Source organism: Nematostella vectensis, chromosome 6, assembly GCF_932526225.1.
Source record: "Nematostella vectensis chromosome 6, jaNemVect1.1, whole genome shotgun sequence".
In the NCBI taxonomy this organism is placed as follows: Eukaryota; Metazoa; Cnidaria; class Anthozoa; order Actiniaria; family Edwardsiidae; genus Nematostella; species Nematostella vectensis.
Window position 1 is genome coordinate 9,110,403 of NC_064039.1, and position 12,216 is coordinate 9,122,618.

At 43.8% G+C, this 12,216-nt stretch overlaps 3 protein-coding genes across 3 annotated transcripts; 1 reads left to right on the plus strand and 2 right to left on the minus strand.

Annotated features, from left to right (window-relative positions):
• Positions 1-65: 65 nt before the first annotated feature.
• On the minus strand, positions 66-4,949 carry LOC125567855. Its single transcript, XM_048728534.1, has 2 exons — positions 4,555-4,949; positions 66-629 (listed from the first exon to the last, which is right to left on the minus strand). The coding sequence occupies exons 1-2, from the start codon at positions 4,947-4,949 to the stop codon at positions 116-118; spliced, it is 909 nt and encodes a 302-aa protein (XP_048584491.1). The 3' UTR covers positions 66-115.
• LOC125567854 (zinc finger MYM-type protein 1-like) lies at positions 987-4,196 on the plus strand. Its single transcript, XM_048728528.1, has 4 exons — positions 987-1,335; positions 1,557-1,622; positions 1,973-2,112; positions 2,308-4,196. Exons 1-4 carry the CDS (start codon positions 1,326-1,328, stop codon positions 3,628-3,630), a joined length of 1,539 nt encoding a protein of 512 aa, XP_048584485.1. The 5' UTR covers positions 987-1,325; the 3' UTR covers positions 3,631-4,196.
• Positions 4,265-11,813, minus strand: LOC5508621 (nitric oxide-associated protein 1). Its single transcript, XM_032377323.2, has 7 exons — positions 10,623-11,813; positions 9,327-9,554; positions 7,415-7,546; positions 7,187-7,261; positions 6,662-6,778; positions 5,994-6,231; positions 4,265-5,444 (listed from the first exon to the last, which is right to left on the minus strand). The coding sequence occupies exons 1-7, from the start codon at positions 11,682-11,684 to the stop codon at positions 5,104-5,106; spliced, it is 2,193 nt and encodes a 730-aa protein (XP_032233214.2). The 5' UTR covers positions 11,685-11,813; the 3' UTR covers positions 4,265-5,103.
• Between the last annotated feature and the right edge of the window lie 403 nt (positions 11,814-12,216).

Sequence of the window (12,216 nt, forward strand, 5' to 3'; positions counted from 1 at the left end):
AATGTTTGGGATTCCTGTTTGTATGACCGCAAGGTTTTCTGGGTAGCAGCAATAAACAACGTGAGTCCGCCATTACTGTTTATTCGTTTTGATCCTAAGGTTTTTCTCAAATACATTACATTGGGCTTTGTGTGACAAAGAGCTGGGTTTGTGTGACATAGAGAGTTGGGTTTTGTGCGACACAGAGAGTCGGGCTGTGTGACATAGAGAGTCGGGCTTTGTGTAACAAAGAGAGTTGGGCTTTGTGCGACACAGAGAGTCGGGCTTTGTGTGACATAGAGAGTTGGGCTTTGTGTGACATAGAGTTGGGCTTTGTGTGACAAAGAGCTGGGTTTGTGTGACATAGAGAGTCGGGCTTTGTGTGACATAGAGAGTTGGGCTTTGTGTAACAAAGAGAGTTGGGCTTTGTGTAACAAAGAGAGTTGGGCTTTGTGTTACATAGAGAGTTGGGCTTTGTGTGACATAGAGTTGGGCTTTGTGTGACATAGAGTTGGGCTTTGTGTGACAAAGAGCTGGGTTTGTGTGACATAGAGAGTTGGGCTTTGTGCGACACAGAGAGTCGGGCTTTGTGTGACAAAGAGAGTTGGGCTTTGTGTAACAAAGAGAGTTGGGCTTTGTGTGACATAGAGAGTTGGGTTTGTGTGACATAGTGAGTTGGGTTTTGTGTGACATAGAGAGTTGGGCTTTGTGTGACATAGTGAGTTGTGTTTGTGTGACATAGTGAGTTGGGCTTTGTGTGACATAGTGAGTTGGGTTTTGTGTGACATAGAGAGTTGGGTTTTTGACATAAAGAGTTGGGTTTTGTGTGACATAGTGAGTTGGGTTTTGTGTGACATAAAGAGTTGTGTTTGTGTGACATAGAGAGTTGGCTTTGTGTGACATGAAGAATTGGGCTTTGTGTGACATAGAGAGTCGGGCTTTGTGTGACATAGAGAGTCGGGCTTTGTGTGACATAGAGAGTTGGGCTTTGTGTAACAAACAGGGACCGCGGAACCGGTATTGCCGGTATTGCCCGAGCAATACCAGAAATCGGCGAGAGGAAAGACATACATGAATGAGAAATCACTCCGCCGTAAATAAGCATCGCAATACTAGTTCAATGAAAAATGCCCATGAATGCTCTTCCCAAAGCCAGATGTCCAACACCATCTCTCTAATCACCCGGAAAACGGTGTAGCTCAGCCCGGACGCAGTATCGGGGCTGGATACTAGTTCAAAACGAAAGCGAAAGGGGGTGGATATTTGTCTGTTTATACGAAGATTCATTGATAAATTCTGCGTGCAAAAGTTTTCAAAGAAGAAAAAGACTAGTGAAAGTGGACAAAATGAGTACTGGTGAGTTGAGTTTCACTGTAGTGTACCCGTTCAGTAATGACATCGTATTTTTCTATAAAATTCTATCAAATTTCGGTGCAATTTGGACTTGACGGTGGAAATAAATTGTAGTGGATTTGATCGGAAAAATCCATTCCCGGAATGGATTCCGGAATCCGGAATTCGACCCATTCGAGGTTTGATTGGAGATGCAGGGGGCCTGACCGAATGTTTTATTTCAGCGGATCAGCCGCGGAGGTCCATTGAAGATGACCAGGAGCCAGGCAATGTTGCTGATGATGATACAGGTATGTACATATGACATAGTTACGTAGATACATAGTTGACATGATATTCTTTAGTGAGAAAACTATAAAATTATTTAATAATAATTCACCGATGAAGATGATGAAATTCAAGATATGCGCTGCCGCGGCGAAATTACCGAAATCAATTCTACAGCAGAAACTCCGTCAGCCTATCAAAAGTTCAATGGATTTTTGCGTTTTATAATAGGCATCTGTTGCATATATTGTCTGAGTTCCGATAAATCGATTACGAACAAAACGGGATCCGAACGAGTCCCGTTCTATGCGATTCATATGAGATTGATCAAACGATGCTGAATGATTTGCTCATGCTGACTACCATTTCACAGGTGACAAAATTGACCTAGCGGGTCCGTCTTCATCCGCCTCAAGCGCTAGCAGTTCTGGACGACAAGGGATGAAACGTATGCGTCCTAAGGTCACACTTCACGATTTTTTCAAAAGATCTAAGACTGAGAATATCGAAAAGGTAAAAAAATGGAAATTTCGGATTCAATTCAGTTTGATCAGTCCAAAAGTATAGAAAATCTTCACACCACGTAACCATTTCATCAGTATACCTATGTCTCGAATTTTAGCGGGTGTCTCGTCGATTGGCCAAACTAGTTAAATCTTACTGATTGCCGTATGGTGTACTATTCATTATCAAAACACTGTTTTTCAGGACACTGATGATGTCGAAGATGCATCGGCGGTCGACACAAGCGTCCCGCCTACTGATGTCACAGAAGCCGTTGACGAGAGACCGCCACGTGAAATCATTCTGTCCGTCGAGCCATTCCACCCGAAACAAATAAAACGTTCAGAAACGGACAAGGAAGGAAAAGCGAAAAAGAGAAATTGTCAACTCCAGTATTTTCACGACTTTCCGTGGCTACATTACATACCAGACAAGGACGTCGTCGTATGCCATGTGTGCACTAAAGCAGTAAAACTGAACTTATTGGACGGTGTGAGACAGGAACCTGCCTTCACGACGAAAGGTTTCAATACATGGCGGAACGCCACCAAAATGTTTCGCCTTCATCAGAACTCGAAATGCCACAAACAAGCCGTCGAGTGTGTGCGAGAGATCCCGGCAAAGTGTCGCGACGTAAGCGAGCTGTTAGTTGAACAGACTGTGAAAGAGCGGGAAAACAACCGGCGATATCTGAGCAAGATTATCCAGAATCTGCAGTTTTTAGCTCGTCAGGGGATCGCAATCCAAGGAGCGAAAGAGACGGATTCGAATTTCCATCAATGTTTGTTGCTCAGAGCGAAGGATGATCCTTCAATCCTACAATGGATGAGTAAGAAAACCGACAAGTACACGTCACATGACGTGCAAAATGAATTGCTGGATATCATGTCACAACAAGTAATAAGGGATGTCGCTAATCGCATCAAAACGGAATGCTATTCTTTACTAGCCGACGAATGCACGGACGTAGCGAATAAGGAACAGCTGACGGTGTGCCTGCGTTGGATCGACGAGAATTTGAATCCGAATGAGGATTTTATCGGCTTCTATCATATCCCAGACATTTCGTCGGATACGATCGTTTCGGCTCTCAAAGACGCCCTCACCCGATCGGATATACCATTGAAATCATGTCGCGGGCAATGTTACGACGGAGCGGGTAATATGTCCGGTGTGAAGAACGGCGCGGCGACGAAAATCCAAGCTGAGGTCCCGCAGGCGCATCTAACGCACTGCCACGGACACGCCCTCTCTCTCGCTGTACATGACATGTGTAAGCGGTCAGCTTCGAAATTGCTGAGCGAGACGTTGGACACGACACGTGAGATATGCAAGCTGATAAAATTCTCACCGAAGCGACAAGGAGCACTTGAAAAGATCAAGGGAGAATTGGACTTGGATGCCCCGGGAATCAAGGTCTTATGCCCGACCAGATGGACGGTCCGCGGGGACAGTTTTCTGCGAATCATACAAAACTATGTTGCGCTCGCAAACCTTTGGACTGATTGCCTTTCTGCGAGGCCATAGAAAGCGAGTACGGTACCACAGACGTAAATGTTCGAAACCTCACTTCCCAAATACCGATCTTCCGACAACTTATGGAGCATAAGGATGTCACGCATTTCGACGACATCTACAAGGAGGTACAGTCTCTCGATAAACCCACTCGTTCGCTCATCGGCGAGATCGTGAAATTGTGTGTGCTGCTGCTGGTGAATCCGGCGACCGACGCTATAGGCGAGCGGTCTTTTTCGACGATGCGGCGACTGAAGACATGGCTCCGGTCCACGATGGGCCAGAAACGGTTCAACAGCCTCGCCGTACTCAGCGTTCATCGAGAACGCACTGACAAAATAAATCTGGCAGCCGTGGCGAATGAGTTCGTACGCCTCAATGATAATAGGAGAAGGCTTTTCGGCGAATTCAGCGTTGCCGACTTCTGCTAATAGCAAGAATGCAGACGGAATAGCGTCGATGGAATAATGATTGAACACGACCGTTATAGACAGTCTCAATTATATCATTATATCACTCATTACATTACTCATTATTCTTATGTTTGCATTATATCACTGATTAAATTTCATTGTATATGTTCTTGCAGGTATTCGTTGCGGAGAAGAAAATATCAGAAATTCGCTCGAAATCTTTGATTTTTTTAGTCAAATAAGCATCATTTCAGATGTCGCTAGAACCCTCAGAAAGTGCTCGAGTTAAGCGGAAATCAGTGCCATTTTTCGAAATTTTCTCGGGGGGAGAACCCCCCCGAACCCCCCTACTGGGGCTCGGGCCGTAGGCCCTTCGCGGCGACGGCCTCCGGCCGCCGCGGCTCCGCGGTCAGTTATGGCCAAAGAGTTGGCAATACCAAGATCACGCCCGCTCCGCGGGCCCTGACAAAGAGAGTTGGGCTTTGTGTAACAAAGAGAGTTGGGCTTTGTGTGACATAGAGAGTTGGGCTTTGTGTGACATAGAGAGTTGGGCTTTGTGTGACATAGAGAGTTGGGCTTTGTGTGACATAGTGAGTTGGGTTTTGTGTAACATAGAGAGTTGGGCTTTGTGTGACATAGTGAGTTGTGTTTGTGTGACATAGTGAGTTGGGCTTTGTGTGACATAGTGAGTTGGGTTTTGTGTGACATAGAGAGTTGGGTTTTTGACATAAAGAACTGGGTTTGTGTGACATAGAGAGTTGGGCTTTGTGTGACATAGTGAGTTGGGTTTTGTGTGACATAGAGAGTTGGGTTTGTGTGACATAGAGAGTTGGCTTTGTGTGACATAAAGAATTGGGCTTTGTGTGACATAGAGAGTTTAGTTTTGTGTGACACAGAGAGTTTAGTTTTGTGTGACATAGAGCTATAGGATCCGCCCTTACTTGGTCCCCGAGCATAGGTATAACACAAAGCACAGATACCCTAGGGTCCATCCCCTCCCCCTCTTTCCCCTGGGGTGTTAAAGAGGTGGACCCTGGAGCACGATGATATCCGAGGAGGCCACTTGAAGCAACTAGCCTCTGTCACTCAGGGTTCTATGTGGAATCTCGTTGCTAGGTTGCTTTTCTGTAATTGCAGCTTTTGACTCTCTAGAAACTTGTAGGCCAATCCCACCTTTGCTTTGCGGCAAACGTGCAATCGGCGTATACTCTAAACTCTTCCGTAAAATCAGCTCTTTTTTGCGTTCTTTCAGCAGGGCCAGTTGGTGTTTTCTGACTTGCTCTGCCTCTTGTAACCAGGAGTATACCCCGCACTGATCATGTCCCAGGGCCTTTATTAGCTGGGGGCTCATATTGCGTTGGGCCTCGTACGCATTGGGGTTTAAGTGACCTAGATGGCGCACTCCTCTTTTACCTTTTGGGGACAAAAAAATCAGAATCAATAGAATGGCTAATAGACTGTTCATTGTCATTCATCTTTAGCCTTAGGCCTAGACACCGCTACAAATGCAAATGCAAGAAAATAAAACATTCGATTTGGTTTATTTGCATGCATTTTCATTTGGAGCAGCACATGACAAGAGAGGGTTTTCCCATGTCGAAATTTCATTAGTACACTTGGTTCGGTTAATGGACCTACCAAGATAATAAAACACAAGACCATGTACTAATAAAACACATATAAGCCCAAACCTATTGTTATTAATCGCTATTGGTTGATATCCAACAAAAACTTTCTCATCAATTATTATTATATTTCATTTGCTTCCATTGAAAATATTGCAATAGTTATCCCAAATCATTCACTAGTCACTCTTTTACGCCATTTTGTTAAGGCTGACTTAGACAACATAATTTAGTCTACAACTCGAGTCGTACAGTGTAAATCAGACTATGACTCCGCTACGATGTTCGACTGAGAAAGACGTAGTAGGAAATTCAGGGCTAAGACATGTCATTTTACCTCTCTGAGTGACACTTGTGGGCAAAAGTGCTGGGATTCTCACACCGACCCCTCTCCCATTGGGTGTGTAGGCCTTCAGGGACACATCAGCACCCATGCCTGCAGTGACTGCTACCCATCCAGCATTAGACAGGACAACGTCAGCAGCACTCTCCCCCCAGCCTGCTCCAACCAGGCTCAGTTCGTGAGGCAAAAGTGGTGGAAACAAGGCCATGCGCTTTTCATCTCCACATGGGACCTGATGACGAGATATTTTTGGTTGCTAGAGTGGCGGAAATCTGGTCTAAAGCCGGGATTTTGAGCAAGGGAGTTTGCTTTCACATTTAGCAGAGCTTTTTCTATTTGGTAACTTGTCCTCGATTGCAGTGGAACTTAGTTTTCTTTCATTCAAGCAGACCACAAACACCACCAGTACCACGGGTAAAAGAATGCCTAACCCTAACCCTAACCCTATAAAACCCATTAAACCCATCAGACAAGGTAATAGTCATATGCTGATTTTTGTATTAAAAATGAAATATTATCTTAAAACTAGCCTTTAAATGCACTGAGTTTGCTCACAGGCTGTCATAAATACTGTCAATTTAAAAAAATATATTGTCATCTATGCCTTTGTTATTGCTTTCTTATCTAAAAATAGCCACCTAGAAATATAATCTTAACATTACCTTGAGGATGTTAGAGCCACCGTGCTGCTGCAGAAAGTTGTCAGCTTTTAATGTGTTCAGAACATGGACTGGGAGGTTTGGAGAGGCAAAGACGGTGAAGTAGATGGATTTATTGGCCTGTGTGACAAAACAATTCTCACTAAACGCTACAGCTTAGATCAAAGATTATATTGTTAAAGAGCCTTAATAAGCCACATCTTTTTAAACATTGAAAGACAGATAATTAAGTGATATACTGTAATCTATTCCAAAGAACGATGTTATCTGATAAAATGTTATGTAACCTGTGTTTGCTCTTGGGTAAACAAGACGATAAATGTAAATAAAATCATTTCTCTTTTTTTATGTGCTACTAAACACCTCTGCATGGCTTTTGGAGGGTTTTGTCATTTACATATATGTATGCTAACCTTGTTTCAATGCAGGTTACAACACATGGATTCTCTGGGAGATAGCTTATTCAAAATAGGTAGAGAAAGATAACAAAGATACATAGGAATTCAAATAACAAGCAACAGCACTGACCTTCGTCAAGCTATCACCACACCCAGATTCATCAGCAAGACCATAACCATTTTCTGACCTGGATTTCCTACTGACCTGTGCAAATAATTATATTGTTAACGATAATAATGATTAGTGAAAAATACAGTTTAACCAACATGCGAACAGCATGTTAACATCAATATTTTAATGATTGTATTTATACTCATTGTATAACAAATATAATATCGGTTTGCTGTACTGCAATACCTTGAGAAAGTCCAGCCTGCCAAGGCCACCTAGGAGAAGGGTTTGCCCTGGCCTCAGTATTAATGTTCTGGGTACCATCCAGCGATTTGGAGAGAGCAGTTTTATTTCTTTCAAAGTCAAGTAACTGGTTATCTGCAAAATTAAATCAAGACATAGGGTCATTCGAATGTTTTTATTTCCAAGTAAAAAATGTGCAAAAATCAGAACTATTGACAAGAAGAAAAATGCTTTTTTTTAAACTACTGTAGGTCATTAAAACCAGAATTATGTGGACTGTACAAGCACTGTGCCATACCAACCATAGTTATCTGGACTGTACCAGCACTGCGCCATGCTGACCATAGTCATCTGGACTGTACCAGCACTATGCCATGCTGACCATAGTTATCTGGACTGTACCAGCATTGCGCCATACTGACCATAGTTATCTGGACTGTACCAGCACTGTGCCATACTGCCATACTGACCATAGTTAATTGGACTGTACCAGCACTGCGCCATACAGACCATAGTTATCTGGACTGTACCAGCACTGTGCCATACTGACCATAGTTATCTGGACTGTACCAGCACTGTGCCATGCTGACCATAGTTATCTGGACTGTACCAGCACTGTGCCATACTGACCATAGTTATCTGGACTGTACCAGCACTGTGCCATACTGACCATAGTTAATTGGACTGTACCAGCACTGTGCCATACTTACCATAGGTATCTGGACTGTACCAGCACTGTGCCATACTGACTATAGTTATCTGGACTGTACCAGCACTGTGCCATGCAGACCATAGATATCTGGACTGTAACAGCACTGTGCCATGCTGACCATAGTTATCTGGACTGTACCAGCACTGTGCCATGCTGACCATAGTTATCTGGACTGTACCAGCACTGTGCCATACTGACCATAGATATCTGGACTGTATCAGCACTGTGCCATGCTGACCATAGCTATCTGGACTGTACCAGCACTGCACCATGCTGACCATAGTTATCTGGACTGTACCAGCACTGTGCCATACTGACCATAGTTAATTGGACTGTACCAGCACTGTGCCATACTGACCACAGTTATCTGGCGTGTACCAGCACTGTGCCATGCTGACCATAGTTATCTGGACTGTACCAGCACTGCGCCATACTGACAATAGTTAATTGGACTGTACCAGCACTGCGCCATACTGACCATATTTATCTGGCGTGTACCAGCACTGTGCCATACTGACCATAGTTATCTGGACTGTACCAGCACTGCACCATACTGACCATAGTTATCTGGACTGTACCAGCACTGCGCCATACTGACCATAGGTAATTGGACTGTACCAGCACTGCGCCACACTTACCATAGGTATCTGGACTGTACCAGCACTGTGCCATACTGACTATAGTTATCTGGACTGTACCAGCACTGTGCCATGCAGACCATAGATATCTGGACTGTAACAGCACTGTGCCATGCTGACCATAGTTATCTGGACTGTACCAGCACTGTGCCATGCTGACCATAGTTATCTGGACTGTACCAGCACTGTGCCATGCTGACCATAGTTATCTGGACTGTACCAACACTGCGCCATACTGACTATAGTTATCTGGACTGTACCAGCACTGTGCCATGCAGACCATAGATATCTGGACTGTAACAGCACTGTGCCATGCTGACCATAGTTAGCTGGACTGTACCAGCACTGTGCCCTGCTGACCATAGTTATCTGGACTGTACCAGCACTGTGCCATACTGACCATAGATATCTGGACTGTATCAGCACTGTGCCATGCTGACCATAGTTATCTGGACTGTACCAGCACTGTGCCATGCTGACCATAGTTATCTGGACTGTACCAGCACTGCGCCATACTGACCATAGTTATCTGGACTGTACCAGCACTGCACCATACTGTACGTACCTGATTTTCGCTGATAATCCCTGGAGTATCATAAAACCATAACTGCCTCTGCTTAGCCTTCCTATCCACAAGCTCTGGCTTGAAAGCATCCAGTTCTGATGATTGAGACACTGAAGCTATAGCACCTTCTGTTGTGTCATGGCCTTCTACATGTTGCTTGTATGAGGTTTCCTTTATATCAATAATCTCGGAATCCATGGCAACCTCATCTTCACCAAACTCCTTATCCTGTGGATTGATTTTATAAAAGGCTTATTGTCTTAGCTGTAAACAAGTAAACTTTTAATGTTTTGTTGCAGCAGATGAAAACAAAACTATATATCAATCCTTTATTAACCATCACAAGCACAGTTTCATAGATACCAATTTGGAACTGCAACACACTATTTTTACTTCAATATGTTTAGGTTTGTATCTTATTACCCTCCTGCGCAGAGCTTTCTGTGTCGCTTGTTAACTTTGCACCACATCAACCTCTGCTGAAATGAGCCAGATTTTGTGTCCCCTAAATTGACCAATCACAGCGAACCTTCTTGATTTCGGTTGCTAGATCAAGACCTCCAGTAGCTTGCTCCCTCCTTTTGCAGAATCGAATAGGCTGAGCATGTTGTCAGTAAAACACCACATAGAAAAGCTCTTTCCCAAAGATCGTTCAACACTGTTAGCGCTAAAGAATTGTATGGATTGATTGCAGCATGATGAGAATGTTAGACATTAAAACTCTATATTTCTCAGATGATTTCAACGAGGTAGTAAATTTAATTTAACTAAATTCTGCTTATATCTATCATTCCAGTGCGATTACCCCATTATTTTGGCCTTCCAAAGCACCCTCAAAATATAAGTACAAAAAGTCTGCAGAAGAAATAAAGTTGTTCTTTGAATACAAACTCACATCATACTTTTCCTATCAACATGCTTTGCTTTGCTAAAGAATTTTTTTGCTAGAGCTGTGAAAGAGTGTTGTAACAAGCAAGGCAAATATTAGTGCATAGGACTATTATGTGTATCTTTCTGTAATTGAAAGTCTTGTTTAAAAAACTATCAAAAATTCTTGTGATCTGCCTTTTCCTTTCACCAACTTTTTTCCTCTGGGAAAAACCATACAATCTATGTTTAGACTGTTTCTAAAACGTTCTATGATTGGCTACTGGGCTACTATTCTGAAAAAATGGGGACACGAAATCTGGCTCGTTTCAGCAGAGGTTGAAGTAGAGCAAAGTGAACTAGCGACACAGAAAGCTCTGCGTAAGAGCGTAGTATCTCCTGTGAGTGACTAAAATTGCTACTTCAAACCTTTTGATGCCTTAATCTGTATAACAGCTTGTGTAACATCCAGTGACCAAGTGGGAAACGCATCAAACTCATGGTGGTTCCAGGCCATTTTGAAACGGTTGAACGTTGAAGCATATTCCCTCGCCTTTTATGTACATTGAGGAGGTCCATAAAGGTATTAAACAAAGTAGTCTTCCCTGAGTTGCTGCAGCCCAACATGTAAATATCCCCATCATGATCCCAGTGCGCAAGAATTTTTTGTACAAGTTGTGGAACCCCAAACCCTTCTTTAGCACTGACAAGACAAACATCTTTGACATTTCCACTTTCAAGCCCATGCTCTCTACACAATCTCAACACTTCTTCTCTGAGTCTCTTCTCTTGCAGCCATGGCCGTCCGTCTTGAGGCAACATGTCGACCTTATTGGCAACTATGACAATCCTTTTGGCAGGTCCAACAATATCTAATAAGTGAGGAAAGGTACTCCCAGGTAAGTCCAGGATATCTACAACATACAGAATAAGGGCCTTGCGTCTTGATATATGAGAAAGGAACTTAGTGACCTGAGCAGTGTTTACGAGTGTCGGAATAGCCTTGTTATAGTAACGAAGATCAAAGCATCTTTGGCATATAACTTGGTTTTCATTTGCGTAATACGACCTCTGTTTCTCTGGGTGTTTCTCAGCTCTTATATAACCTGGACTCTCTATATCATCACTTTGGAATATTGAGCCACAGCCTGGGCATTTAGCCGGTAGGCGATCAAAGATCTCAGGACACACTTGAATCCCAACAGGAATTGACACACTTGCGTGGTCATCATTACGATGGTCTACTTTCGCAGAGTTAGACCCATTTTCATTCGCCTTTACTTCTAAACCAGAAAATGAGACCCCCTCGACAGCTTCGGCATTATTTCTGTGTACTAATTCTTTGTGTTTGTCGCTTGAGGACGAAAACGCACGCCGCACCAAGCCGGTGCAATATCTACCTCTTGCAAGCGAAGACAAGACGGGAATAGCTCGTGAGGACAAGACCGTTGAACGCCGCAAGAACATACCACGGCGCGATAATTGCAGCATTTTCCAAGAAGATTTCACTTCAGCTCATTCAGTGCACTTATCGTACAATATTCTTGAGACAGCATCTCGACACATCTTCGTCCGCCATTTTGTCCGCAATGATTGGCCGCCGACACAGTGCGCCAGCACAGGTAACCCCTAAATTTGAATATACCTCGTTATGAACACGAGGCTTTGTACACGTATCACTTGAGTATTTTGCACGGTTTATTTTCAGCCGGGCATTGTGGCGCATGCCTGTAATCCAGCTGCTTGGAGGCTAGAGATGTTGAATGGCTTGAGGTGTGGATTCCTGATGGCGGTCGTGCTATGTCGATCGGGTGTCCGCGCTAAGTCGGGCGTCAATATGGTGCCTTAAGAGGAGTCTCGAGTCACCAGGTTGGTTAAAGAGGAGCGTACCGGCCCAGGGTGGAAACACAGCAGGCAAAAGCTCCCGCGTTCTACAGTAGTGGGATAGCACCTGTGAATAGACGGCCGTCAACAGCCATGCCAAGATAGTCGAACTCATCTCTTTTTTTTTTCTCAACCCTAA